At 42.4% G+C, this 27,492-nt stretch overlaps 1 protein-coding gene across 1 annotated transcript in view; it reads left to right on the plus strand.

The window, feature by feature from the left end:
• The window catches only part of LOC143822494 (protein eyes shut homolog), a 672,231-nt gene that overhangs the window by 389,256 nt on the left and 255,483 nt on the right, over positions 1-27,492 (plus strand). The window contains exon 20 of the mRNA XM_077307707.1: positions 2,197-2,347. Within this exon, the coding sequence (XP_077163822.1) occupies positions 2,197-2,347 (151 nt within the window). The remainder of the gene's footprint in view (positions 1-2,196; positions 2,348-27,492) is intronic.

Raw genomic sequence — 27,492 nt, forward strand, 5'->3', positions numbered from 1 at the left:
CTGCCGCAAGCCTCAGGGGAGCGGTGGGCTAGAAATCCAATAATAATAATGATAATGATAATAATAATAGTATCAGAAGAGTTCGGCTTGCCACTTTTGAAATACTTCCAGTATGCAAGTTTAAGAAAGCCAGTTTAAAACATCCAGGATTTTTTTGCTCCAACAACATGGCAGTAGTGTATTCTTACCTAGGAGTAAACCCCTTGAAATGAATAGTACTTACTTCCTAGTTCCTAGTAACACTCATAGACTTATGCTGTGATAGTACAAGGGATAAACTAGCAAAACCCAAATATCTGTCAAGCCAAAGACAAACCAGTAACTGGTTCAGGTCTCACCAAACCATAGTTAAATGTTATACTATAGTGAGTTGATTGTCTGAATGAAGTTTACCCTACTAACAATGTACCTGAGATCAGGATCTGAAACTGTAACTTGGTGTTGTTTTTTTGTCATGGGGGGGGGGGGGTTATATATGTTTTGAATGAAGTATGTGTGTTTTTTGCTCCAGTTTAGCTTCTTAATTGCACTAGTTCATCAGCTGTTGCTGTCCCAATTTTTGTGCTTCCCTGACTACAGACACACTTGGCTAGAGTGGCTAAAAACTGAATCCCTCCTGCATTTCATCATCTCTCACTAACAGTTTTTCTGCCTGCACTAATCTGTCTAGCAACAGCCACATATTCATGCATACTATGCCAGGCATCCTCCTCTTGCTCATCCTTCTTAAAGGCCTAGGAGCACATTCACACTTTTCCTGTACATGCACGATGGGGAGAAACAATATCAACAAATGATAGAGGAGTTGGTGAGGCAGTGACCTTGCTTGATAACATACACTCCAGCCACAAAGTTATTTTGAATTTCTGGGGAGGGAGGGCGAAGATAGAGAGATACGGTAGTATAACAACACATGGGAAACACATCTAGAAGTTGGGATATGATGTATCATAGGACCCACCTTCCAAAGCAGCCATTTTTTCCAGTTGAACTGATATCTGTTGCCTGGAGGTGAGGTGAGGTTCCTCGGGTTTGGTGTGAGGTCAGGTTGTTTCCTTTGGAGGTACCTGAGGAAAGACGCATGGATCTGAGTGGTGTCGCAGTGATCACATGAAGGTTTCCAGGGAGGCAAGAATTCAATTTCCCCGCCTTTGCACTCCCAGTAGTATAGGAATTGATAATGTAGTAGGGCTTTGCCTAGGTGGACACTGCAATGTAGGCAGAGATACCAATGAGTCCTTGCTGGGAAAGTGGGGAAAGGACAAAGACACTGAAGCTGGAATCTGTTGAAATGAACAACAACAAGAAGAAGAGTCGGTTCTTATATGCTCCTTTTCCCTACCTGAAGGAGGCTCAAAGCGGCTTATAGTCCTCTCCCCACAACAGACACCCTGTGAGGTGGGTGAGGCTGAGAGAGCGCAGATATCACTGCTCGGTCAGAACAGTTTTATCAGTACCGTGGGGAGCCCAAGGTCACCCAGCTGGCTGCATGTGGGGGAGCGCAGAATCGAACCTGGCATGCCAGATTAGAAGTCTGCACTCCTAACCACTACACCAAACTGGCTGGAATGATCACCTGTGAGACAAACTCTGGTTTCGTAAACTACCCACCATTTGGTTTTCATTATGTATGAGCCACCATCTCTCTCCTTCCATCCTTCATCAATAATGCCAGCTGTTTTTACAAGGTTGTTGCAAGGAGTAATGAGGTAAGTTGTGTGAAACACTTTGAGAACTCTATAGTAGTATATAAATTCCAAGTACATAAAGCATAAGTAAAGAAGTAACCTATTATAGATTGTAAATTTTTTAAATTGTATGTTTTCTCCGGGCTGAAAATGTATTTTCAAATAGTTGCTCAATATTTAAAAATATTTATCAAGAAATAAATATGCTATTCTAAAACATTCTTTTAAAAAGTTCTTCTGGATTTCACTCTTTTCCTCCCAGCTTTAAGTAGCGATTTCCCTTTTCTCTTGCTCAAAGTGATTTCATTTTGATAGCTATCACACCCGAAAGACATGCCAACTTACAGCCTGAACATTAAATAGCTTCTATTATGTTTATAGGGTTCAATATAACTCTAGCTGTTTACTTCATTTCCATTCCTCCTTGAATTGGCAAAAGCCTAATTAATTTGTCAAAGTAGCAATGTATGGCATGATTGTAAAGCTTGTCCTTTCTAAATTTTTGCAGGCAAGACTTGGTAATGTGTGAAGCTGAAGTGACTATCTTGGGAGTCACTACAAAGGCAAGTTCATCCGGCAAGGACTGGTCGACTTTCAGGCAGCAAGACACAGGACCAATATTTATAGGTGGCTTACCATATCAATACACAACAAAGCAGGTATTGTTACATGTTATATCATGCTATGTTTTATGCAGAGCCCACTCTCTGGGCATACAGCTCAAATTACACAGATACAAGCATTTCTTTCTGGCTCATCCATTTCTCTACTTGTTCTACACCATAGCTGAGTACAGGGGTTTGGTTCATGGGGGTTAGATAGATACAAGGAAGTATAATGATAAGCTGGAACAGTGAATGTGGGGAATAAAGCTATCAAGATTCACTCATGTTAATACTGATGTTGGTCAAATGAGGAATTGGTAACATTCCATAATGACAATTGCAGTTTCCATGTTTTGGACATCAGTGGCATCATGTACGGGTGTCAGTGGTGTGGGTAATCTTCTGGAAAAAATGCCGGAGAATAAAAGAGAAGAACCTCATAATTTGTTCTTGTGATAAGACAGGGGACACAAAAATTCCAGCGTAAGAATCTGTGTACTCTTTCTCTAGCCCTGTTCTCTCATCTCCCCATTCTCTAATTTCTGTACTCCTAGAGCTCCAAATAACATAATAATTATATTGAATCAGGCCAGGTTTAGGAAGGCTACTGAATAACTACAAAATGTTACGTACGTTGTGTGGAAATTGTTGCTCTCAATGTTACTTAAATTGCAGACTTAAATTGGAGTAACTCTGCAGAGGACTGTGCTGTCAGTTATCAACAGAATATTAAACTTGTCTTTAAATCTGATGTTCAGATGATCCCAAACTATTAATAAAGTTTTAAAAAAAAATCTTTATAATAGATCCTTAAGCATGGCTAAAAGTGTGGTTGGTATAAACAGCAATGGCATATAAATAGATTAATAATATCATTGCTATGACCCTAGTTCCTTCTCAGCACCCAACATAAAGAATACATAAAAACTGTTATTGATATTCACCATGCAAAAAGACTACTATCCAGGACTTCAGTGTTTATGACAGCAATGAAAGAGAAGCAAAAAGAAAATAAAAGTAGTGAAACCCAGGCTCTCACAGGTATGTGGGACACATACCTGCTCTGGAGCTCCCTTCCCCCCCCCCATGCATGCAAATCCTTTCCTTCCCCACTTCCCCCACCCCTCTCTCTCCTTGCCTCTTCCTTCCTCAACCTACTCCCTGGTCCCTCACTCCAAGACATGCATTTACACACACAAGCACATAGACATACACGTACACAAAGAGTCCTACCTGCTCCCTCCATACTACTTCTCCCAGGAGGGCTCTGGAGGGCCTGGAGGGCAGTGCCTATGCCTGCGCTAGCATCACGGCCTGTGTGCTGGCCCCCTGAGACCTCCCCACCACCCAGACTGCCTGATCCCTCCCCCTTTCCTCACCTCGCAATGTCCGCTGGCCTCGGGCAGGGTGGTGCTGCCCCACTTGACTACTGCACTTCCCCATTGCCCAGGTCTCCTCGGGCAGAACAACAGTGGCCTGGCTACGGCGGAGCTATGGATGTCACATCTGTACCCATTTCTGTCCCAGGAGCCAATGTCAGAAGATGTGTCCCACATTTTAAAAAATGAACAATAGTGATGCAGGGAAGAACGTTTTAGAAAAAAAAATATGTTATACTGGGGCAGTATAACTGAATAAAATAATTATTCTTCCCACTGCACCATTGTTGCTCTGGGGTTTTTGCTTCGTATTTAGTGTGCACTTCTTCAGTATTTTCAATGCAAGAGAAGTCGTTATAAAGCTTCATTTTGTACAAATGAAAATGGTCTCTAGCGAAGTATATAGCTATAGGTGCTTTAGTTTGGAGGAATTATCAGTGTGGTGATTAGGAGAATGTATTAAAGATTCTGTATGTAAAACAATCTGACTTCTTTCTAAGCATTCGCCTGCTAAATTACTTTGATTTTCCTTACAAGCATATGCTTATTTGGAATTTAATAGATACTACTACACAAATCTGCGTTTATATCTTATTCTATACTTTGGCTAAAGATGTATATGATTAACAAAATAGTTCATTTAAAAATCAATTTGGAGACACTGTTGCCAATATCTAGGACAATAATGGATAAATAGGATGAACTAGACCAGAGGGTTTATTCCAACTGTTCCTTCTGTTGTCACTAAACGAACTTTACAGCTGGTATTTTATAGGCTGCCCAGGAAAAGTGAACACAGTGAAAGGCACTATGGCCTTGTAATTTCCTGCCCTCAAGGACACTGCCAAAGCTATCTCTACCCATCCTGCCAAGGGGAGTTACTGATGGTGGTAACTTGGCACAGTAGAGACAGCTATAATGCTAATAAGCCAAAAATTGTATTGGATATCTGAACTCCTTCCAAAGTCTTAGTCCAAAACTAAATTAGATATTTGTATTATCCCTGTTTATGTCACTGATAGAAATGTCTGGAATCATTTGTTGTATTGCCTCTACTTGATACTGCAATGATGGCACAATCTCAAGGAATTTATATGCGGTTCAAGTCATATCTGAACAACCCAAAAATTGTTCTGTCAGCCATTTAGGGAACATCCTGTTGCCCAAGCTGGTGACTCTATTGGTACTATGGAGTTTTTGGGTTTTTTAATGTGGGCACAAAATCTGAGGTCAATAACTCTTCTGGATGGAGTTCTGAATTAAAGTATTTAAAACTGTCTTCAGGTGAACGGTTGACTTTGATATTGTCTATACGGGGGCGGGAGGAGGGGGGAGGGGGGAGAGGGAAGCATTTGCAACCTTACAGAGGTTGCATTTTTTGTGGTATATGTAAGAGAGGAGAATGTTCTTTTGTACTCCATGCTGGCACCGATGGGGCTTGAAGGAACTGTGCTCCTCTCCTCCAAGACAGAGGACTAGAACTCTGTGCTTACCATGCAGGTAGGCATTGGAGGCACTTTTGCCTAGGGATGTTCAGAAACCAGCATGTGGACATAGATTCAGGGATGCATATATTTATAGGGAGAGGGATAATCAAGTCTGCATAGTTGCCCCATCAGTCATTTTTAGCACCTATTGTAATTATTTTTAAAAGACAAAATAAACCTTTTACTGGTGGCATACATCTGAAAGAAAAATGTATACCAGTAAGATACATTTTATGCATATGGAAGGAATTTATGAAGAGAAAGGATAAACACTGATATAACTGGACAGAAGTGGGCAGAAACCAGCCAGCAAACAACAATTATTCTTATTTGGCAGTGGATAAACTTAAGGACAGAGTTGAGAAAGGAAGAGACATCCATACATACATGTTTTTAAGCAAGATATACATGGGAAAGAAGAGCATATAGAAGTAAGAAGAAGAAGAGTTGGTTCTTATATGCCACTTTTCTCTACCCGAAGGAGTCTCAAAGCGGCTTACAGTCACTTTCCCTTCCTCTCCCCACAACAGACACCCTGTGAGGTGGATGAGGCTGAGAGAGCCCTGATATCACTGCTTGGTCAGAACAGCTTTATCAGTACTATGGCAAGCCCAAGGTCACCCAGCTGGCTGCATGTGGGGGAGGGCAGAATCGAGCCCAGCATGCCAGATTAGAAGTCCGCACTCCTAACCACTACACCAAACTGGCTCTCATATAGATAAGATAATCAAGTCTTGCTGAAAGCCAAATACTTCCTTCATCTTTGCTCATCACATTGGCATTTTCTGGGTCCAATAATATACATTTTATGGATTAATTTCCTGGTTTGTAAAATGAGAAGCATAAGCCTTTCCCACACACTACACAGCAATGTTAAAAATACCTGACCATATTTTACTGGGCATTGATGATGAAAGAAGAAGTGAAGAGAAATAATTTGTAGTTTGGCTCAAAAGCAAACACCCTCCTACGACTGGTCTTGCGTGTTTTCCATTCCATCTTTCTTCCTCATGCTGCCCAGAAAATGACTTCTGCAGCATCAGATTTCCTAGTTCTTAAAGATGCTTGGCTGGTTTAGTTTTATTATACAGTTTAATTAAGCCAAGGAGCTTTCTTACACAGAGAGAAGGAATATGAAATAGTGACAGTTGACATCTCCAGTGCTGTAATAATAATAAGCCCAGAACTATAAATTACTGCAGCAATTACAGTAGCACAAATAACACTATTAATGCAATCAACGGTTAGTGTGAGTATTTGACAACAGCCTTTAATCTTCCTTCAAGTGCACCTATTTTACATTCCCTGTGCCATAACACAACCTCATCAAACAATTAATGAGACTTTACTTTGCATGGTGGTAATTGCACTGGAACTTTGGAACTGAGAAATAAGGCATTATTTAGCTTAAGTTATTATTCACAATAACATTGCAGTAGGTGCATTTTGATTTGCGCACATAGCTTAGTATTTTAAGTGTCCTGCATATGGTCCTCAGTTCTCTCGGTAAATATGTGTGTATGAGAAACAAGGCAAATCTCCAGTTGTGGCTAAGTGGGCAAAAAAAGGAGGCATCTTAGAACATTGCTGTCTTTGCGTGGAATCTTATGGACTAATGCAGTGCTTCCAGGGAATTTAATAAACTGCTTCCCACATGGTTTGACCCCAGCCCATGATGATTCTTAGGCCGCCTGACCTGAACATCCTGATCTGAAATGACCCACAGGACTAAACTAGAAGTCACAAGTCATTGCCAGATAATGTTTTAAGGGGTTGTAGCACAATATAGCATCCTCTTCCACATAGAAGTGTTCTAAGTGGCTTGTCAAAAGTCTGTTTTTTTATTTTTTGATTTACCAAAACTATTATTGATCTACCAAAGCAGCTAACAAACCGGAAACATATATAATAACACATAGTATAAATATTAAAGTCCAAGTAAAAAATCATAATTTAAACAATGAAAACCAAGCTAAAATGAATATGTAATGCAATAAAGTGCACATATGTAAAAGCAACAATTAAATGCAGGGCAGGAAGAAAGGATAACTGAAGGAATGCCAAGTAAAACAATCTAGTCTTCATCTGCTGCTGAAAGAAAGCAGCAGCAAAGACTTATCGCTGATGCTGCGGAGAGCTGGCTGGAGGTGGACGTGACTGTCCCAACAGCCCTTTTGTGGCGTGCACTGCACACACGCACTGTATGCAGAGTCCATGGGGGCAGGCAGTAGCCGCACGCCATGGAGAAGCTTCTTACCCACCCTGTGTTTATGTGGAAACAGACTTGTGGCAGTGCTTGAAGTGCATGTTTGGTGGTTCATATTTCATCACAGCTGTGGGTTTGCATAGGATAGAGCCTGTTGGCAGGGAGTCCTGCAATCAGATACCCTGGAATTCGGGACCTCCCTAAGAGGCAGCATGTAAATGAGCATGGCTGACCCAGAGGGGATGCCAGGGGCTCGTTTTGCCAGGTGGCCTGGGGGCAGCCAACTGAGGTTTGTGCCTTTTGGCTCCCCCGCATAGGTCACTTCCCTTAGCAGCAGACTCCAGTAGGCAAGGAGATCTGCTCTCCCAGCGGGGAATGAGGTGGATCCCCAGGACGCCTCTGGACTCCATGGGGTGTTGGTGCAGTCTGCTGACTGCTAGGTCAGGCTCCCTCTCCCAACCCTCCCATGGGAAGTAATAAAGCTGTGGCCTTGTTTATATGTTAACTGTTGAAAAATGCTTATTGTTATTGCTAATGTTATGATTATTATCATTGATGATACTACATTGTTAATGTACAGTTACTGAATTTATACTGTACTGTTACACAATTCACGTTTCCTATTATCTCCTCTGAGCCACAAGGGACAGCAGTATATACATGGAAATGAATGAATTAATGGATGAATACTCAAATCAGTGCTGATTCAAGTACTTTTTCAGCTTATTCGAGCTGAATCAAACATTGTTTAAATCAGCTGAATCAAAGAAGCCCAAAATTATTTGGGCTTGCTTTGTCTGGTTAAGAATTAAGAACCCTGCTCCTCAGGATCAGCTGTTTGTCAGGCCTGTTAAATGCCTCACTCCAGGCCCTTCCCAGGCTGAGCAGAACCTCATCTCCAGAGCCTCAGAAGGGTCTGAAGCAAGACATTGAATGATCCCACCAAATAGCTGATTCCCGGAGATCAGCTTTCTGGCGCTGTTTGGGTTGAATCAGTTCAAGGTTCCTGTATCAGCCAAACTTGAACTGATATACTAAATCAGTGGTTCAGTTGATTCGATTTGTACTGAATCAGGAAATCCCAAACCTTAAATGTACAGATTTATTTTCCCATGCACATCCCTAGTTCCAAGCCATGTAGAGCTTTAAAGGTCAAAATACAGAAACAAAATAATAGTGTAGAGATACTGAATATATTTATGCTGTCTCCTTCTGTACTTGAGTACTTTTTTTCTGTTACTTTGAAAAGATGACCCTTTCTTCTTCCCCCTTTCTTTCATAAGCTTTAAAGATCAATATCAGCACCTTGAGTTATGCCCATGTAACAGACCAGATCCCAGTGTCGGTGGGACAATTCTGGAGTGATGTGGTGCCTCCGCCCCACTCCAGTCATCATCCTGGCTGCAACATTCTACACCAGTTGAAGTTTCCAAGCTCTTTTCAAAGGCGGCTCCGCATAAAGCAGTTGGTCGGGCTACAGGCCCTACCGTGGTAAAGTGAAAAACCCCAGAGACATACAGCCCAAAAACTGGATGATAAGTTGATATACAGCATCTCACCCCACTGTTTCCAGTCTCTCCTTTATTTTCACATTATTTTATTTATTTATTCCATTTTTATACTGCCATTCCCAGCATAGCTGGCTTGTGATGGTTTACATTCAATAAAACATAATAAAATACAACCATAAACACCAGAAAAACATCACACCATCCCACTAATCCCAAACCCCCAGAAGTACAAAACAGAGAGCAATGGCAGTTAAAACACATGACTCCTCCCCAATGTTTCAATTGTTCTGGCATCAGTACAGAAGACAATTAGTGTTTCGATGATGTAACCCAGGGGAGAGAGATCGCCCCATGGCTCCAGACATGGTCTAGCACCTAGCCCAGATTTCTAGATTATTCTTTCTTCAGTCTGTGCTACATAAACTGGAGAATTGGGAGGGGTGGCAATGGATTTCTGAAACATTTAGATTAATAGTTTTGATTTACTGACCTTTGTAATTAGATATTTTTAATATCAGAAGTGAAGGAGCAAATAGTACAGTTAAATTATACAATTGAGCATTTTTAATAACCAGAGAGCCTCTAATTTAATTAAGAGTGCAACTGAAGCAAAACCAGGTTACCCATGTCTCATTGAATGCTCTTGAGTTCAAGTAAGCAATGATCAAGTCCCGTTCCATTATTTTCAATGTATTTTCATCATGACATGTTTTGCAGGATTCTTGCAGAAATATGATACCAGTGACTGTCAGTGATGACACAGTGACTATGTCTTTTCAGGGCTTAGTTTTAATTTGTTCCCTTTCAGCCAGTATACCACAGCAGCACACAGGAATTTAAGACCTCTAGTTCATCACTTGGAGATTTGACTAATGATACTTATAGCTGGGTATCATCTGCATCATTCCCAAAGCTACAAATGATTTGTCCTAACAACTTTTCACAGTGATTGAAAAGCATGGGGGATAGAATTGGGCCCTGTGGAACTTCACAGGAACTTCCCACACTGATGACTTGTTACAGAGAGGTTATGTTGCCAAGGAAACCACACACAATCCTCTCTCTCAATTATCAACCCCTGAGAACAGAGAGGAAACAACCTGCAATGTTGATTAAATAGTTGATTACCTAGAGTCAGTCATTAAACTTCCTCCTCCTTTCTAATGTTAGGAGCTATTTTGCACAAGGAATAAATGGCAGTGACGATTATCATCTGAATGTATCAACTTTAGAAACAAATATTTTGAAGAATATGGCAGCCCCAGATAGGGCCATCTTCCAAGTAGTAACCAAAATTGTTGTAGCATCACTCAGGGTGTTTCTGCATGCTCGATTTATTACTGATTTGCTTGGCAGACAATCAACAAGCAATGAAATCAGTCTGAACATGATTATTCTACTTCTGCCCACCCACTGCATTTCCACAGTTGTGGAATCAGTTCACATCAAATGCCTTAAAGAATAAGGATTTTCAATGGAGGGGTCTGTTGTCACTGGTGGTATCTTTGGTGGCATCATATAACCCCATTTCTCTTTTGTGTGTGCCCTTATATTGATATATCAAAAATCATGGCTACATTTTAAAATAATAATATTGCACTAAAATATATCTATGTAGCATTATAATGATAGTTGCAGCAGGTTGTCTGAATTCCCAGCTTCTTTTTTAAAGTAAGACTTTCTCTTCCAGTAATATAAAGAAAAAGGCATATCTCTGCAATGGAAAAATGGATGCAGAATCGGGATAAACTGAAGCTTTAAAGGACTGTAAGAGATTTTAAAAAATAATCAGGAAACAAATGAGATGGAAAACATCTCTGTGTTGCCTGGCATAGTGTAGGATAATACAATTCCAAAGTCATGAGGTGAAGCATCAGAAGTGAGGGTGGTAAGCTTTAAACATCATAGAGAACGTGCTATTATACATGTCTTACATTTTATTTTTAAACACAATTACACATAGTTTTGTGCCACAATAACTGGCCATTGGCTCTAAAATTTCTGGGTCCATTGGAGCCAGATCTGTTGGAACTAGCCACTGCTGGATGATTCTGTAAGTGGAAAAACCAGAACTCTTTTTTCCCCATCAGTCATAGAATTGGCCTTGAGAAAAATAACTAATTGAAATTTCCCCATAGAGAGCTATATGCCAATGTGATACTTATAGAATTATAGAATTGAGGTAATAGTCATATTTGAGCAAAAAAAATGTAGACTTTCACCATTATTGAGGAGGTAACCACTGAGGAAGGTTTCCTTTTGAAATTGGGAACTCGTTTTGGTTACTACTTGGTTACTTCTACTTAGTTGTACATTAAACAAAGACAATTGGATTTTGAGAAATATCTTTATTATAGCTTGTGGATTTTTTCATTCAGTCTGCAGGTGGGACCTGGGGTCCCCCAGAATTGCAGCTCAACTCCAGACTACAAAGATCAGTTCCCCTGTTGAAAATTGATGCTTTGGAGGGTAAACTCTATGGCCTCACTGAGGACCCTGCCCTCTTCAGTTCCACCCCCAAATCTACAGGAGTTTCCTAGTGGCTAGGGAGAACTGGCAGCCCTAAATAGGGATGAGCATGAACCAAACCATGAAGCAAAGTTCATGACAAATTTTGCCCTGTTCATGATTCTTGAACAGAAGTTCATGATGGGTTCACTGTTAAAACTGCCATGAAATGTTAGAGCAGTTTGTTTAGTTTGTGGCAGTTCGTGTGTGGAGCAGAAGGTGGTGGTTTAAAGAAACCTGAAGTCTCTTTAAACCGCTGCTTTATGTTCCCTGCAAAACCCACAAAAATATAAAACAGCTGCACAGCTGCTTTTACCTGGTCTTTGGTGGTTTCTTTAAACTTTAAAAAGACTGCAGAAGACAGCTGGAAGGAGCTATGCAATGGAGAGTGCCTCATCACCACACAGCTGTTCTTTAAGATATCTTCTGTAGTCTCTTTACACTTTAAATGGATTTAAAAAGACAGCCTGAAAGAGCTGTGCGGTGAGGACTGCCTCTCCACTATGCAGCTGTTTTTGCACCATTTTGCAGTTCCTTTAAACTTTAATGAAACTGCACAAAACAGCTCAGCTGTTTTGGGGGCTTTCTGCAAACCATGAACTTGCAGAACCATAAGCCACATGTTGTTGTTGTTAGGTGCGAAGTCGTGTCCAACCCATCGTGACCCCATGGACAATAAACCACATAAACAAGTTCAATTCATGAATGAGCTTCCCGGTTTGGTTTCTGGTTCAGCCATGAGTCATGAACTGAAACAAGCCTCATTTGTTTTTCAATTTGTGCCCATCCCTAACCCTAAGTCTATAAAACACCTGAAATTACTAGTATATAATAGCTTCTTCCATCTTTTCTTCTTTTTTTTTTCAAAAGACAAAACCGATACCTTGAATATAAACAAATGTCTACAGTATCACATCTTTGTTAATTAAACAATAGGGGTATCTTAGGTCCATTCCGCACCAGGATCTATATAGCAAATTGGTTGCGGAAGGAAAAACGCCATTTTAAATAGTGGAATTCATCGTTATGCATACCTGCCTTTGTAGTGGAATCCAGTTGCATTTCTAGCGTTTCCTACAGGTTTCCGGTCTCAGCAAAAATTGCTAGCCAGGAAGCGATATTGCCAAGCTTTGTCCTGCCCCTGGCCGTCAAGCCGCCAATGGGCGGCCGTTATCATGCTCCCCAAAAGCCCCGTTCCCTTTAAGGAAGGTTTTAAAACACACACACACGTTGCAACGAATCTGCGTTGATTCGTTGCAACGAAGAGACCCATTAGCTAGCAGGTGGTGTTTGAGCTGCCATTTCATCGTTGCCACGCTCCCTCCAAGTGAAAAAAAATACCCCACCCCCCACCGCCCAGGCGCGATTTTCAGCCAAAAATAGAGTGGAAAATATAGGGAAAATAAACCAGCAAACGGGGCTGTGTGTTGCTTGGTGCTTGGTGACTTTAAACAGCTCTGGGGAGGGACTGCAGCCGAGGAAGCCTCGCTGGGTAAACGAAGGCTCGCCGGTGCATTGATCTCCGTTCGCTCCGAGAAAAAAAAAATGGCGATCGCTTCGCCGGAAGATCAGAGGAAAGAGCCAGGGGGAGGGACTTTGCAGAAACCGCAACAATGGTAACGCACAGAACTTTCCCGCTAGTGTTGCAGATTGGTTGCAAGAGTGTAGCGCTTTCCAGAGGGTGAATCCACTTTTGGGGATTTCCCTGAAAGCGCTACAATAAAGCGCTTTTTGCGGATGGGTTTCAGGAGTGTTGCAGATTGTCAACGACGTTGTGCATAACAGCAAATCAGTAGCGATTTCCATTTGCAACCATTGTGCAATTTTGAATGAGTGCGGAATGGCCCTTAGTGTATCCAAAGGTGTGCCCATTCCTGTCCAGCTTTATCTCTTTCCAAAAGTATTTATTTTACTCATTAATGTGATTTTGAGAAATGAAAGATAGAATTTATGGAATAAATTTCAACTGGCAACTCAACCTACATTTTAAAATATCCAGCCAAATAGTAAACTGTTACTGTGATTGACTTTCACCTTTGATAGACCAGGATACTTCTTCAATGCATCTAAACTGCTGCAATTTTGGCTGCAACACCAAAGAAATTACATTTAAGTGAGTTGCACTGAAATCGGTGAGACATTTCACATAATTGACTGCACTTCAGAGAACCCTCTATGTACCAGAGACTAACACAGACCCAAACTTCCAATTTTCTAGCCAAATATCCGGATTACTGGCCTAGTTTTTTATAATATAATTTTTTTTTAAATACAAAAATATCACCAAAAAGAGAGGGACTATATAACAACTCACATTTCAAAAATCATTATATACTGATGTGTATATATTAATGTGTATAAAAACTCTGCCTTTGTCTACCAGAAGGAGTCTCAAAGCAGCTTACAATTGTATATCTCTTCCTTTACCCAAAAACAGGCACCCTGTGAGGTCAGTGGAACTGAGAGGGCCCTGCCTGTGTGAGAACAGCACTATCAGGGCTGGGCCAAGCCCAAGGTCACCCAGGTGGCTGCATGTGGGGAATCTAAGGTGTCTCACCAGATAAGAAGCCATTGTTTTTAACCACTGCACCATGCTGGCTCTTAGATGGACTTCCATAGCTTTTCACTTCCCTGTTAAGTCCTACCTGGTTGATACTGCCAGGGCCAGAGAAGCTTCTCTCAAGATGCTGAGGCACATAGGCATGAGCCTATGAAAATGGTAGCTGCCAGTAGACAAGAAGAAGGGACTGTCTTCAGCAGTAGGTATTACTGGCTTGTTTAATATGTCCAAAAGCTGTCTGGGTTCCCCCATTAAACTTGGCTATCAAATGGTAGAAATTGTCATCAAGTCATAGCTGAAACCAGCCCATCCAGGGCTCTTATCCAGACTGTGAGCAACTGGTGCTAGGGAGGGAAGGCAGGAGGCTGTTCTGGCAGGGATGATGAGTGGGTGCAGGTGGTGAGGTGTGTGTAGCTGAAGTCAAGAAATAGAAAGGAAACGGCTAGAATAAGGTGACCAGATTGTCCGACTTTTGGAGGGACATCTGGTCATACCTGGCAAATTGTACTTATGTTGGTCAATGGTGTCCGCTTTACCAATGTTAAAATCTGGTCACCTTAGGCTAGAAAGCAGAGCAAATAGGCTGAGGTAATATAGTTGGGAGGAATGGCAGCAAAGACAGAAAAGAGGAGACCTGGCATTTTTCCCCCTTCCTGCCTCCTCTAACCACAGCTCAGAAAAGATTGGCAAATCCATTACAGGGGAAATAGGAGGGGTGGAGCAGAACAGCTTCATGGTTTCTTTTCAAATTGAGACTGTGAGGGAGGTTGGCAAGAGCTAATGTGCAAAGCAATGGTTTTCTGACAAAGGTAGGGCCAGCAGGGGAGAGAGGAGGAGGAGAGCCAGCAGGTAGATTGGGAGGCTTCTGAACAGCCCTGGATTCAGGATGCAAAATGTGTGTTGAGGTAGGTGGGGGAAGGTGGCCTTCCTCCCCATCACCTGTCCTCAGCCTGTGATGGGGAAAGGATTGTGAGAGGACAAAAAGCACCCCACGGACATTTTAGCCTCTCCTTCAGGACTTCCACTTAGCTCCATTGCTTCTATGGAAAACACGGGAGGGATGAGAACTGGAGGTGGGAATCAGGGATATCTGGGTTCAGACCCCCCCCCCCCGAGCCAGGACCCTGTCATCTGGGTCACGGGGCTGATCGCTCAGTCTGGCCCACCTTACAGGGTTGCTGTTGTTGGGGATGGGGTGGTAGAGAGAGGAGTCCAGTGTGCCCCTTCAAGATCCTCAGAAGTAGAATGAGGAAAGAGAGGAAACAAAGAGGGAGAGTGGCATCATAGCTATACTTTACTGCTGGGGCTGGGCATACAGGAGGGATACTGAAAAATGACCTTATTTACATGCAAGGAAGATCATTTGTCTCCTCGAAGTGTTATGTATACAAAAGCTATCTAATTTGTATGGAAATATAAGACACACACCCACACTCTCTCTTTTATCTTATCCCATGGGGAAAAAACTAGTCTAGCATATTAAATTTATTGGGGCTTTTGTGGGTTCCTTAGTAAATGAATTGATGTCACTGCTAGGAATCAGTTGCTTTGTATGTATTTCAATTAAAAATATTGTTAATGGGGTTTGCCTGTATCCTTTCTAAAGTATATACCTCTGGTACCTGGCATTACATTTTATGGCACACGTGGTCCAGCCTGACAAAGTGATATTTATGTCAGTTCTAGCCTTCGTCACAAATGAGTTCAATGCGTCAACCATAGAGTTTTCAAGGCAAGCAGGAATAGGACATTTTCCCTTTACCTTTCCCTGTGCAGCAACCCCACCTTCCTGAAAAATAAGACTCCCTGTGCCCCCCCCCCCACGCAGTAGAACAGATTGGGGCACAGAATGTTGCGGAGCATGCAGCTCCACAGCAACACACCGGCAGTGGCCTGCCGTGGCCACCACTATGCGGAATGAACCTAAATGAGCTTAATAGTGAGAGGAGATTGGAACCTGAATCTCCCATAACTAAGGTGACCAGATTTTAACATTGGTAAAGTGGGACACCATTGACCGGGGGGGGGGGGTTCTTGATTAAAAATGTGGTCTATATGGAGCAACAAAAATTTTCATAGAATGCAAAAATAGTATTAAGTGGATTAGCTTCTTTGATAATGAAGGATGACTTCCAGTCTTCATGGAAACAATCAGTGAGGGGGAAAATCGCAGCTTTGGGATTTTCTCCAGAATTTCTTGTTCGGATGGCCTTTGACCAAGCTAAAGAGGTTATCAAACAGCGAGTAGTGGATATAGAGCGCCAACATGATCTAGCGAATACCTCTGCCTTCATTGTTAGTGAAGGCTACAGGTATGTCACAGCTCCCTTGGCTTATTTAAAGAATCTTGAGGTGCCTAGCCACCGGAGGGCCTTCACTTTAGCTCGTTGCAATGCCCTTCCCTCAGCTGTACTTGAAGGGAGATACAAGAAAACTCCATATGTTGAAAGGAAGTGTCCCTGTGGCTCTGGTCAAATAGAAACATTGGAGCATATCCTTTTGTATTGTCAGTTTTATGATGACATACGTTCCATATTTATCACACCATGGTTACATAGAGTCCCAGGGTGCTCAGGACAATTTTATATCTCCCTGCTGCTCACAGACACAAATTGTTCCATCACATATAGTGTCGCCAGGTTTTGTGCTGCAGCCATGAAAAGGCGGTGGAAGGTGACTAAAACTTAGAGACCCTGAGAGCATTTAGAACAATTTCCTATATTTCCATTTAATTCTAATTTATATTTTAGCAGACTCATAGTCTAAGTGTTTAACATAATGCTATTTTATGAGTAAAACTGTGTTTTAGCCATATTATTTATGTAACTGTGAAATTGTTTTGATTTTGCTGGCCTATGACCGTAATAAAGAATACTACTACTACTAAAATAGTATTGTAATGTTATATATATATATATATATAATGAGCCTCTTGTGGTGCAGAGTGGTAAGGCAGCAACATGCTGTCTGAAGCTGTCTGCCCATGAGGTTGGGAGTTCGATCCCAGCAGCCGGCTCAAGGTTGACTCAGCCTTCCATCCTTCCGAGGTCGGTAAAATGAGTACCCAGCTTGCTGCTGGGGGGTAAACGGTAAGGACTGGGGAAGGCACTGGCAAACCACCCCATATTGAGTCTGCCATGAAACACTGGAAGGTGTCACCCCAAGGGTCAAACATGACCCAGTGCTTGCACAGGGGATACCTTTACCTTTTTATATATATTTCAATTTTAACCTAAGTACAATTTGCCAGGTGCCCCCAGATGTTCCTCCAAAAGTGGGGCAGTCTGGTCACCTTACCCATAACCCATGTATCACTCCGGAGTCTTCTCACTCTTATGCCTGCAAATGTATCAGTGATTCCCACAAAGTCCTAGACCGAAGTTGTACTTTTGCAATCAGTTTGGTATTCTTATGCTTAAAGGAAAGTATCAAAATCTGAGCAAATTGAACTGACACATTATTCTTAGAGAGCCTGTTCCATTTTGTGCTGTTCAATGTGGGGAAAAGGAACTGAATGTTGATCTTTTTTCTGGTAATTATAATTAAATGTTCTGGCATCTCAATCTTAAATATGTCTGTCAGTATATATGCCTCCGATACAAGTTTATTTCCATGTTTATGGTTATGCCCAGGCATAGATTTTGCTGTGTTATTATTAAGAACCCTCACAGCACATCTGAAGTATTGTCCATAATTAATTTCCCAAGGCACTCCCACAGGAGCTTTGCAAATCTGGGCACTGCTGAAACTAGTGAAATAGGAGTTCTATAAAGAAAGTGAGAATCCATTCTTATCATTTTAAGGAAGGGCTTTGTTTCATGAATCTGTTATATAATGTGACATTCCATTTCTCTTATTTTCTCCTGATTAATCACAAATTTAAGGGAGTGAGGTCATTATGCAGCAGTATCATTTCTAGAATAAGGTTCAGAATTTATCCCTGATATGTTGCAACTGTTAACTAAGCTTTTAGTATTCCCCTTTATTTATTTACTAGTAAAAAAAGCCCATTGTATTCTTTATACAATGGGCTCTAGCAGGCAGCGGCGAGAGCGAGGGACGGAAGGCTACCTGAAAGAGGGCTGCGGCTCCTCGGTGGCTCCTCGGCTGCGGGTTGGGCTGCGGGTTGAGCTCCTCGACGCGCACCTCCACGGCTCTCCTGAAGTGGCTCCTCGGCATGCTGCCGGCTCTTCGGTGGCCCGTGGCGCTGGCGGGGGAGTTGCTGCTGCTGCTGCGGCTTGGCGGCGAAGCATGGGCCCAGCGGCGATCGCGGCCCAGGCTCCGCCGTTCGCTGGGAGGGCGGCGCCTGGGATCGCGGCGCCGCTTCCTCCGTTGATGGCGGCTCTTCCGGCGGCAACAGTCATGGTGCCATCGTCCATCGCGTCGTCGCCGCCGCCGCTCTGCGCGACTGCCGGGGGCTCCCTGCCCGGCGGCCTGACGCGAGGTCCCACATCAGATGCGGGCGGCGGCGGCGACGACGACGCGATGGACGATGGCGCCATGACTGTTGCCGCCGGAAGAGCCGCCATCAACGGAGGAAGCAGGGAGCCCCCAGAAGCCACGCTCCCGGCGGCCTGACGCGAGGTCACACATCGGCGGCGGCGGCAGCGACAGCGCGATCGACGATGGCGCCATGACTGTTGGCGCCGGAAGAGCCGCCATCAACGGAGGAAGCGGAAGAGCCGCCATCAACGGAGGAACCGCCATCAATGGAGGAAGCAGGGAGCCCCCAGCAGCCGCGCTCCGCGCGACTGCCGGGGGTTCCCTCGAGCGGCGGCCTGACGCGGTGAGAGGCGCGAAGCGCCTCTCGCCGAGTCAGGCCGCCGGGCAGGGAGCCCCCGGCAGCCGCGCTCCGCGCGACTGCCAGGGGCTCCCACGGGCGGCGGCCTGACGCGGCGAGAAGCGCGAAGCGCCTCTCGCCGCGTCAGGCCGGGAGCAACTGCGAGCCGCGCTGCGCGCGGCTCGCAGTTGCTAGGAATCAGAGGGACCAATCGGCAGGCGCTTCGCGCCTGCCAATTGGTCTCTCCGATTGTCTGTCATGAGGAAGGGTCCAATCCGGACCCTTCCTCATCCCGGACACATCCCGCCCCAGGAGGGCTTACGGTTTTATTTAGTCCGTGGCGCCCGCGGCGCCACGGGCAGTGTACAGATGTGCCAGATGTTACCTCCTGCTAGGATAGGAAAGACCTATGGTTGAGGAGAAACTTTCCTGTATTTGTCTATTTGTGTGAGACCCTTGACCCAGTTTAGGAGGCAGGCTGATCACCACAGAACATATAAAGGCTCATGGAAAAAATCTCTAGGGCAACATGTAGAAAAACTGGAAATATAAATGTATTGGTGGGGGCCTACATGTATGCTGGGAGCAATATTAGCAGAATCTGCTATAAGCATTTCTGAAAACTTAATTGGGGGGGGATTCCTGTACTAGAGGCTTGTGGAAGGGTGGTATATAAATATAATAAATAAATGTTAAATACAAATCCATATGTGATATTTATATATTCTCTCAGTTCTCTTCCATTATTATTTGCTGGTTGTATTATGTCATGGGTTTTGCTTCAGCTGTCTTCTATGAATTTTGGGAAGCTATTAATGGATTTTGCACAAGAAAAATATTGATTCATTTGAGATTTGTACATAAATAGACAGATGAACAAAGAATCTGCTTCCCTGAATGAAATGTTTTATTTGTTTTTGTGGGTTTTCCATAATAACAAAGCAGTGTTTTTGTGTAATATAAAAACAAGATTTTAGAAAGGCACACAACAGTATTCCCATATGTGCTGAGAAAACATAATTCCTTTTTTTTCTTTTTTTCTTTTCTTCTATAGCAATGCAATTGCTATATTTATACTTAAATAATAAACTATACACCAAAATCTAATTAACATGTTTTGATATTTTGCTTTTTAAACAAAAATGCAAACCATTAGAAATAAAAAAGTAAATAAATAAAAATATTATTCAGTGCACAGGGGATTTGTTTTTGAAAAGTTTATTTTTATGCTCCTTAATAGGGCTTGTCCAATATAAAAAAAATTCAGGCCCCTTATTAAAACACCCTTTTAAATTATTCAGTTATTTCCTTTGAACTTTTATCTCCCCCAATTATATGAATACAGCTGATAGAATTGGTAAGTCAGGAAAAAATTGCTTTGCGTGATCTTGAGAAGTGCCTTAAATTGCAGTTTTGACGAATTTATTCCACACTTTGAAAGCCGTCAACATCAGTGTTCTCACAGCATGTTATTAATAAGCCTGTCATTCACGTGTTCAGCCATAGGCACTTTTGAATACATTACAGTGCCCAAAATATCAAGATGAGACTGTACCCAGGAAGATATTTTAATCAATACTGTCCAGTAATCTTTTCTTTTGGTTTTCCAAAATGTTTTCCAATAGCACTCACTGTATATATATTTGATTCCTTTATTCCCTTTCAAAATATTAGTTTCTTTTTCATTTCTTCCATTTCTTTTTGTAGAGAAGTCGGTGACCTCTTTCATAAATTTAGCTCTTGCAGTTGTTTCTGTCATACCTCAGAGGATGGGTTCTAGTATCAGTCCCCTGTAGAGAGAGGGTATGGTGTCTTCCTCTGATCATTGAAAAAAAAGAGGCAAGAGCCACTGTGTATAAATACCAACAATAGTGTTCAGAAGAAATTCAAATATACATAAAGCTACATACAATTTTTAGATTAAAAGAGTGGGGGAAAAGATTACCACATATAAAGAATTACCAATATTGGAGACTCGGCTCTCAAGATTGTTGTCTAGCCATGACTATCTTGACATCCGTAGAGGGGGGAAACGTCCTAAAGCATATGGCATAAGAAGAAAGAAGAGGCAAAAAACAAACAAACAAATCCTGCAAGTAAACAGGAACAGTGAAAAAGAACAGTAATAGGCCGATTCCACATCAGCGGCGCCATTCTGCAGAGATGCATGCATTGCTGTGTACACATGGGGGACACATTTCAGCACTGGATCGTCTCCGACACTGAAATGTGTCCCCCCGGGAAGCACTGATGGTATAAAGGTTCCACCATAGCAAGCCAAGTTAGGAAACTATTGTATGTTTTTGCAGGAGACATGACAAATCTATTGAAGGAGCAGCTGAATTTAATAAATGGATATAATGGGATTCAAGTTGAAGTAAAGATTTCTTGGTATCAGATTGTAGGGATGTTGTGAAAATGTATGAAACATCAGTTTCCTGTAGAGAAGGGTGTGGTGTCTGCCCCTGAGCATCTACAGAATAAAAATTCTGAAAACATTTAACTTTTAATTTTAACCCATTACATTATGGTCAACCCAACAAGAAATAACATATCAGTGGCAAATAGAAAGTGTTCAAGAGAAGAACCAGTGTCTCAATCCATCTATAAGTAAATTAAAATCAACGAGTTTATTATTAAGCTTTTCTGTTGGAAGAAGAGCAACTTGAATTGGAGCAAGATTTCTTAGGCTAGAGGAAGACCCTTCAGTATCAGATTGTATGCACTATCTGTGCATCTGCATAACTGAAGGCATTCATCAGTTAGTATCATTCATGATGGCTCATTCATAATGATGCATGCTCAAAGCTTAAGTAGACAACAGTTTCCAGGCACCATTTTGAAAACATATAAATGCAGTTCAACCAAATTGAATATCCTTAACTTTGGGAATTAGTCAGGGAAACAAACTGGACATGACTAGAGATCTTCCACGCCAGCCATATCTTGATCAGCACAACCATGAAATGGTATATTTTGTCCCCTACATATGCATTAGGGAAACAACGGATGAGAGAAAATCCGCTATGGGGAAAGCGGTGTCAAAACTCACATGGGCAAATTATTTGAACCCTGATGCTCCCTAAAACAAATTCCGAGTCAGCCAGGAAAAGCAGGCAAGGTTAGAAGAAACCAACCACATTTCTCTGGGAAGATTGAAAACTCTTCTCTTAAAATGATTTGCCATCGTATTAAAATGATGGATCTAGGTAGGACAATGATGGGGGAAAGTCACACAAGCAAAATATTTACAATTACATTTTGGACATTTGGGGAAAAGTAAAAAAATAAATGTCCATTGGTACTATTTGCAATCCTGGAACAAATTGCTGGCAAAAGGAATGAATGTTCAACCTGCTTATTATGATTATTATGATTAAACAGGGGCATTTCTAACAGTCGTTTATATTTTGGTGGAAAGTCTTGAGGATTCTTATCTAATGAAATAAACAGAAACAATAACTCATGTCTCATTTCCAAGATGGGAATAATACGCTGCATTTTAAATATCACTATCTGGAGAAAGAATCAACTCTTTTTTGGGAAAAAAAGCATCCATTCTGGCTCTTTCTGCTCAGGCTTCAGTGACTCATACAGTAAACATATTAAAGGCCGTTCATTAGGCTCCAATGCCCTTTTGATTTGGGCAGCAGCATAATTCTGTAGTCTCTCCTTGAATCACTACAGATATTAGGGCATTTATGTGAGGCACACAGGACAGTGTAGGACTATTTTACCCAGCTTGCTTCTAAGAACAATGAGGAAACACTTGCTATAGTTCTTAGCCAATAAGACTGTGGTGGAATTAGTAGTGTGGGTCTGGAATGCAATACCAGGTGCCAGCAATAGCCTCTGTTATTTCATTTTTCTAAAGCAATTCATTGTGCAGAAGGTGATAGCAGATCAACATTTATTAATTATTCCCACAAAACATTTATTTATTATTCCCACCAGCTAATAACCTAGATAATTATGAAAGTTAACTCAAAACCACTGAAAATGGACAGTGTTTGTGCTTGGGGTTCAAGTGAACACTCCCTTAAGTATCTTAGATCCAAAGTATAATAGAGAATAGATAGAAGAATTCTGCTGAAGATGATATATTTCCAACAAGCCTTCATTCCATCTATTTTTTTTTACCTTTGATGGAGCTGAACCACACTTCTTTGGTTTTATCCTATTTAAGCTTTGGGCTACTCTGAGTGCCACATTATATAACAAGCAGGTGTCAACGAGCTGTCACTAGCCAAGAGCTTTTATATTGTCTCTGACATGATACATTTCAGCTGAGTCAGTTTGTACATTCTGCTACAGGTCATCAATCGGGGACGAATAAGGTGACATGTTTATATGTGAACATCCCCTTAAATATCTTAGAACCAAAGTACAATACAAAATGACAGATATTTGCTATTTATATGTTTTGTTTTTAAACCAAGATCTAAATGATGGGCTGTCCTTTTTACACATCTGGTGGGGGGAATCTTGATCACTGAATTTTGAACACTGATGTTGAAAGCTTTCAAAGGAGTATGCAATTCAGTGCATCTCTGTATGACTGTAAATGAATTTCAGTAAAAAAATGTTGATGAAGCCTGGGAGGGCAACAACTTCTGCTGACTGATATGAGTCCAGCAAAAGCTCCACAGCATTTCCCCCCCAAAAGACAAAGGCATTTAGCCTCTCTTTGCCCTTCCTATTAGCTGCCATTTTGTTCTCAAATGCATATTCCTTCCACAGTTCATTTAGCCTAGTACAATTCATGTGGTGGGTGTTGCTCGACATAAATGCTTGTGAGGTGCTGGTGCTTAGGGCAAGAAGACAATGCTCATAACTATTTTATTTTCATCTGAAAGGAAACCCATTATGTTCTGAAATATACTGATCACAAATCCCATGGAAGTGATCAGGGTCCCAGTCGGTGGATTTCTGTCTTCTGGCTATCATGCTATAAAGCAAAATATTCACTAAGAATACCATCTTCAAGAAAAATGCAGATAACCTTTTTTTCCCTCTACCCCGTTACCACTTTCCCCCCCTTATATTCCCAAACTGCATTGTTAATTTGCTCTTCTGCGTGCAATATAGATTTCAGGTTGCTATGGTGATGATTTTGCCCACACTAACTTGACATTAGCAATGTTGAAAAGTGCTCAGATGAAGACAGCAGCTGATATGTCGTAACTATGCTGCTTTTGACCCTTGCTGGGTTTATCAGGGGCTATTGTTTCCCTGATTATTCTAGCAAGAATAAGAACTGGATTTAAAATATTAGCACTTCTGTGATGATGAAATGGGGAAGGTCAAAAGAATCATAAAACAACACAAGAAGGTTAAGACTGGGGGAAATGAAAGAAAATGTGTGTTTAAAAAAATGACACAGCAAGTCATCATCTTATAGCTGAAAATAATTTGATTTAATGTTGGAATATGTTATATGTAGGGAAGAACGATGACTGTTCAAGTAAAAGAGCCATGGAACTAAGTGAACAACATGGGTCATACCAGAGTAGGAGATCTTGTGCACAGAAGAAAAGTAATACTGCTCAGTGCTACATGCATTGCATATCGGAGCCATCTCTCTTGCATTCTCTAGCAGATCTACTACTAGGTTTACCAGGTCTCCCATGGTAGCAGGAAACCTCCCACCAGCAACTGCCATTTCCAATCACTACTCAGAAGATTTGTAAATGCTGTTGTTATTTATGGCTAGATGCTAGTTGTGGGGAAAACCTAGGACTTCCATCACATCACTCTTGGAATTGCTGGTAATGCTATGTTTTTTACCGCAGAGTTTCCAGTGATTCCTAGAGCAACATGCTATGACTTCCAGGATGTTTTTCAGGAAATGACATCATGGTCATGCAACACGTGTATCCCCACCTTTGTTCCTGTCCCCAAAGCCCCAGCTGGTACAGCCTGGTAACCCCATGTACTACATTTCTGCTCCATAACTCTTAGTTCACTGCATTCTGGGCTGTACAAATATTATAGCCTCTCAACAGTCTGTCTCTCTATTCCAGCCTTGCCAATTTTTCTTGACTGCATCAGTGTTTCTCACATTCAATTTCCAAGTACTTTGCTTTGGCAGTCTTCCTTCCCTTGTCCCATCCTATCTGAATCATTTGCCCAATACAGTCAACAGGAACAATTCTCACCTTACAAGAGAGGTGGTTTTCTTACTGTTCTTGATACTGTTGGGATGTAAACAGAAGAGGCTATGTGAGTTGACTCTCTGGTGTTCGTGCTTGGTGTATGTTATCTCCTAGGCTGACTCCCATGAAACATATTTGTGATTGTTTGCATTAATTAGATTTATGTGTTCTTGCACAGCTTCCTAAAAACTTACTTTGATCCAGTCAGTTCTGAAAATGGGCCAGCATGATGAATGCCACCAACTGATTAATGTTACCATCTGTGCAGGCACTGAAGCATCACGTACACTATAATGTAACTGATTTTCAGTGTGCATGACCTTCCCATGATGACCCCAGGGCATTCATAATCCAAGCAGGCCAGTAAATTATGAGCATACATCTATAGCAGCTATTTGGCCAGCTGGATGCCACAATCACACAGACACAAAATGAGCTGTAATACTGTTCATTTTCAGATACGAGCAAATCATTGAAGTGATTACATGAGATGTTTACTCAACACAAATCTGGCATTTCAGACATAATAAGAGCATTCAGGGCCTGCTTGTAAGCTTCCTGGAAGCATCTTGTCGGATTGGAGGGTGTGTGTATTTGAGGTAGTTTGAAACCAGTGAGCAGATGAACAATTGAAGAAGAGCCAAGAAGAATGAGCTGAAGAGAGCAGAGATAAGGAGAACAAGGAAGTTAGATCTGGAAGCAAATCAAGGTCAATTGAGGATTTTCTCATTTTGACGCACAGTTTGGGAAAGGATCACAGCTTGGGAAATGCAAATGAGTAAGCCATTGAGAGTCGTGAACCAGTCACCCTGTCATTTTTAACTAGGTCCTGTCACAGCTGCCAGCCAAAGACTAACCCCTGGGACCTTCTGCAACTAGGACTGGCCATTGATTGGTGATGTGCAATTCTGCAGTTCACTTCTTGCCACATGACCAAGTATAATGCCACATGTTGCCTGGATGCTCTAGCAATATCCCCAAACTCTATAGTTTTACATAGAGTTTGAGGAGGTTGTTAGAGCATCTCCATGGTTATGGGGCCAGATCTGTTTATAATATTACTGACTCAAATTTCTCCCAGTACTGCAGCAGTGGAGAAACATGGGCAGGAGGTCTCCCATCATAGTGAGAGATCTGGTCCCTATAAGCCTAAGTACCATAAACTCTGTGCTACTATGATACAAGATTACTAAGTGTGGCTGCTTGGGAAATTCCTGGATACTTGGGAGCAGTGCCTGTGGAAGATGGAATTTGAGAGAGGAAGGACCTCAGTGAGGATATGCCATAGAATGTGCCTTCTGAAACTGCCATTCTAGGAGAACTATAGTTTGAAGATGCACTGTAGTTATGGAAGAATTCTAGGCTCAAGTAATTCGTAATTCTCCTATGATGGCTTGTCACAGTAGGGATCTTCTGGCTTGCTTTCTGCTGAACTTCAGTGTTATATCAAGGGCCAGAGGAACATCATTCATTGGTCAGCTCAGCAGGGATCAGATGGCCCTGAGGAGTTCTATTTGTCTTATAAAGGTTCTGACTGTAATTTAGTTTTCTTAGCCTGGTTGCTTGGGTTAGAAGAAAGTGGGTTTTCTTCCCCTGTTTCTATCCACCTGCTTACCTCTTTAGTGATTTGGCTGCCAGGATTTGCTTTGTCCCAAGAGTCACAGCCCTGACAAAATTAGCCCCATGCCAGCTGTAATAAATGGAACTAAATAAAAGGAAGCAACAGTTCAGCAGCAGATCTGAGTTTGCCCTGGCTAGAAGAGGAAAAGCCTGGGCAAGGACACCATCTGTTCCACATAATATTTCTGATAAGGGCTTGGAGGAGGAGCATGTCTCATGGCTTATGTGCCATGCAGTGCTTAACACCCATTAAGGGTGGCTGTCCCGCCTTGAGTGCCTCCTCCTCCAACCAGGCTGCCTGTCTGTCCAGCAGCCAGCCAATAGCCTTCCATCCCCCACTCCTGACCACCCCCTCCTCCTTCAACTTCCCTCCAAGGCTTGGAGGCTGCAGATTCTTGTCGCGTGAGAGCTGTCCCTGCTGGTGAGTTCCCAGGGAGTCCGGGGATTGGGATTAATCCGGGGATCAGTTGGTACCGGGCTGCGGCTCCTCCTCGTCCTCCCCGGCTGCTGCCTCGGGGGCTGCCCTGCCACTCTGCCGCTGGCTCACCTTTGGTGCTCTCCAGCAGCCGCCATGGCTAGGGCTCCCCCTCGGCGCTGCCTAACGGGCAGCGGGAAGTCAGGGGTGCCGGCGGGAAAGCAAGTGGAGCAAGGGCTCAGGCGGCGGCAATGTCCCTCGGCAAAAGACTACCCCCCCCCCCGGGCCTCAGCAAAATTGTCAAGCATTGACTGGTCCCCGGTGATAAAAATGTTGGGGACCACTGCCCTAACAGCTGCCTGCAGCCTTTCCAGTTCTTCTACCCCACTCCCCCCAATCTAGTGCCCGTTGTATTCCTGAATGCAATGGGCTTGTCCCCTAGTAGTAATAGAATACATAAGTTTAGTGCATAAAACACCACGGTTAAGCAGTTACAGCAGAAGAGGATAAATTGTGTAGGTTGTAATAGGGCTTGGCACATTAATGCTGTTTCTTAGTATAGTGAGATGGTAACATTG

This window comes from Paroedura picta, chromosome 1, assembly GCF_049243985.1.
Source record: "Paroedura picta isolate Pp20150507F chromosome 1, Ppicta_v3.0, whole genome shotgun sequence".
In the NCBI taxonomy this organism is placed as follows: Eukaryota; Metazoa; Chordata; class Lepidosauria; order Squamata; family Gekkonidae; genus Paroedura; species Paroedura picta.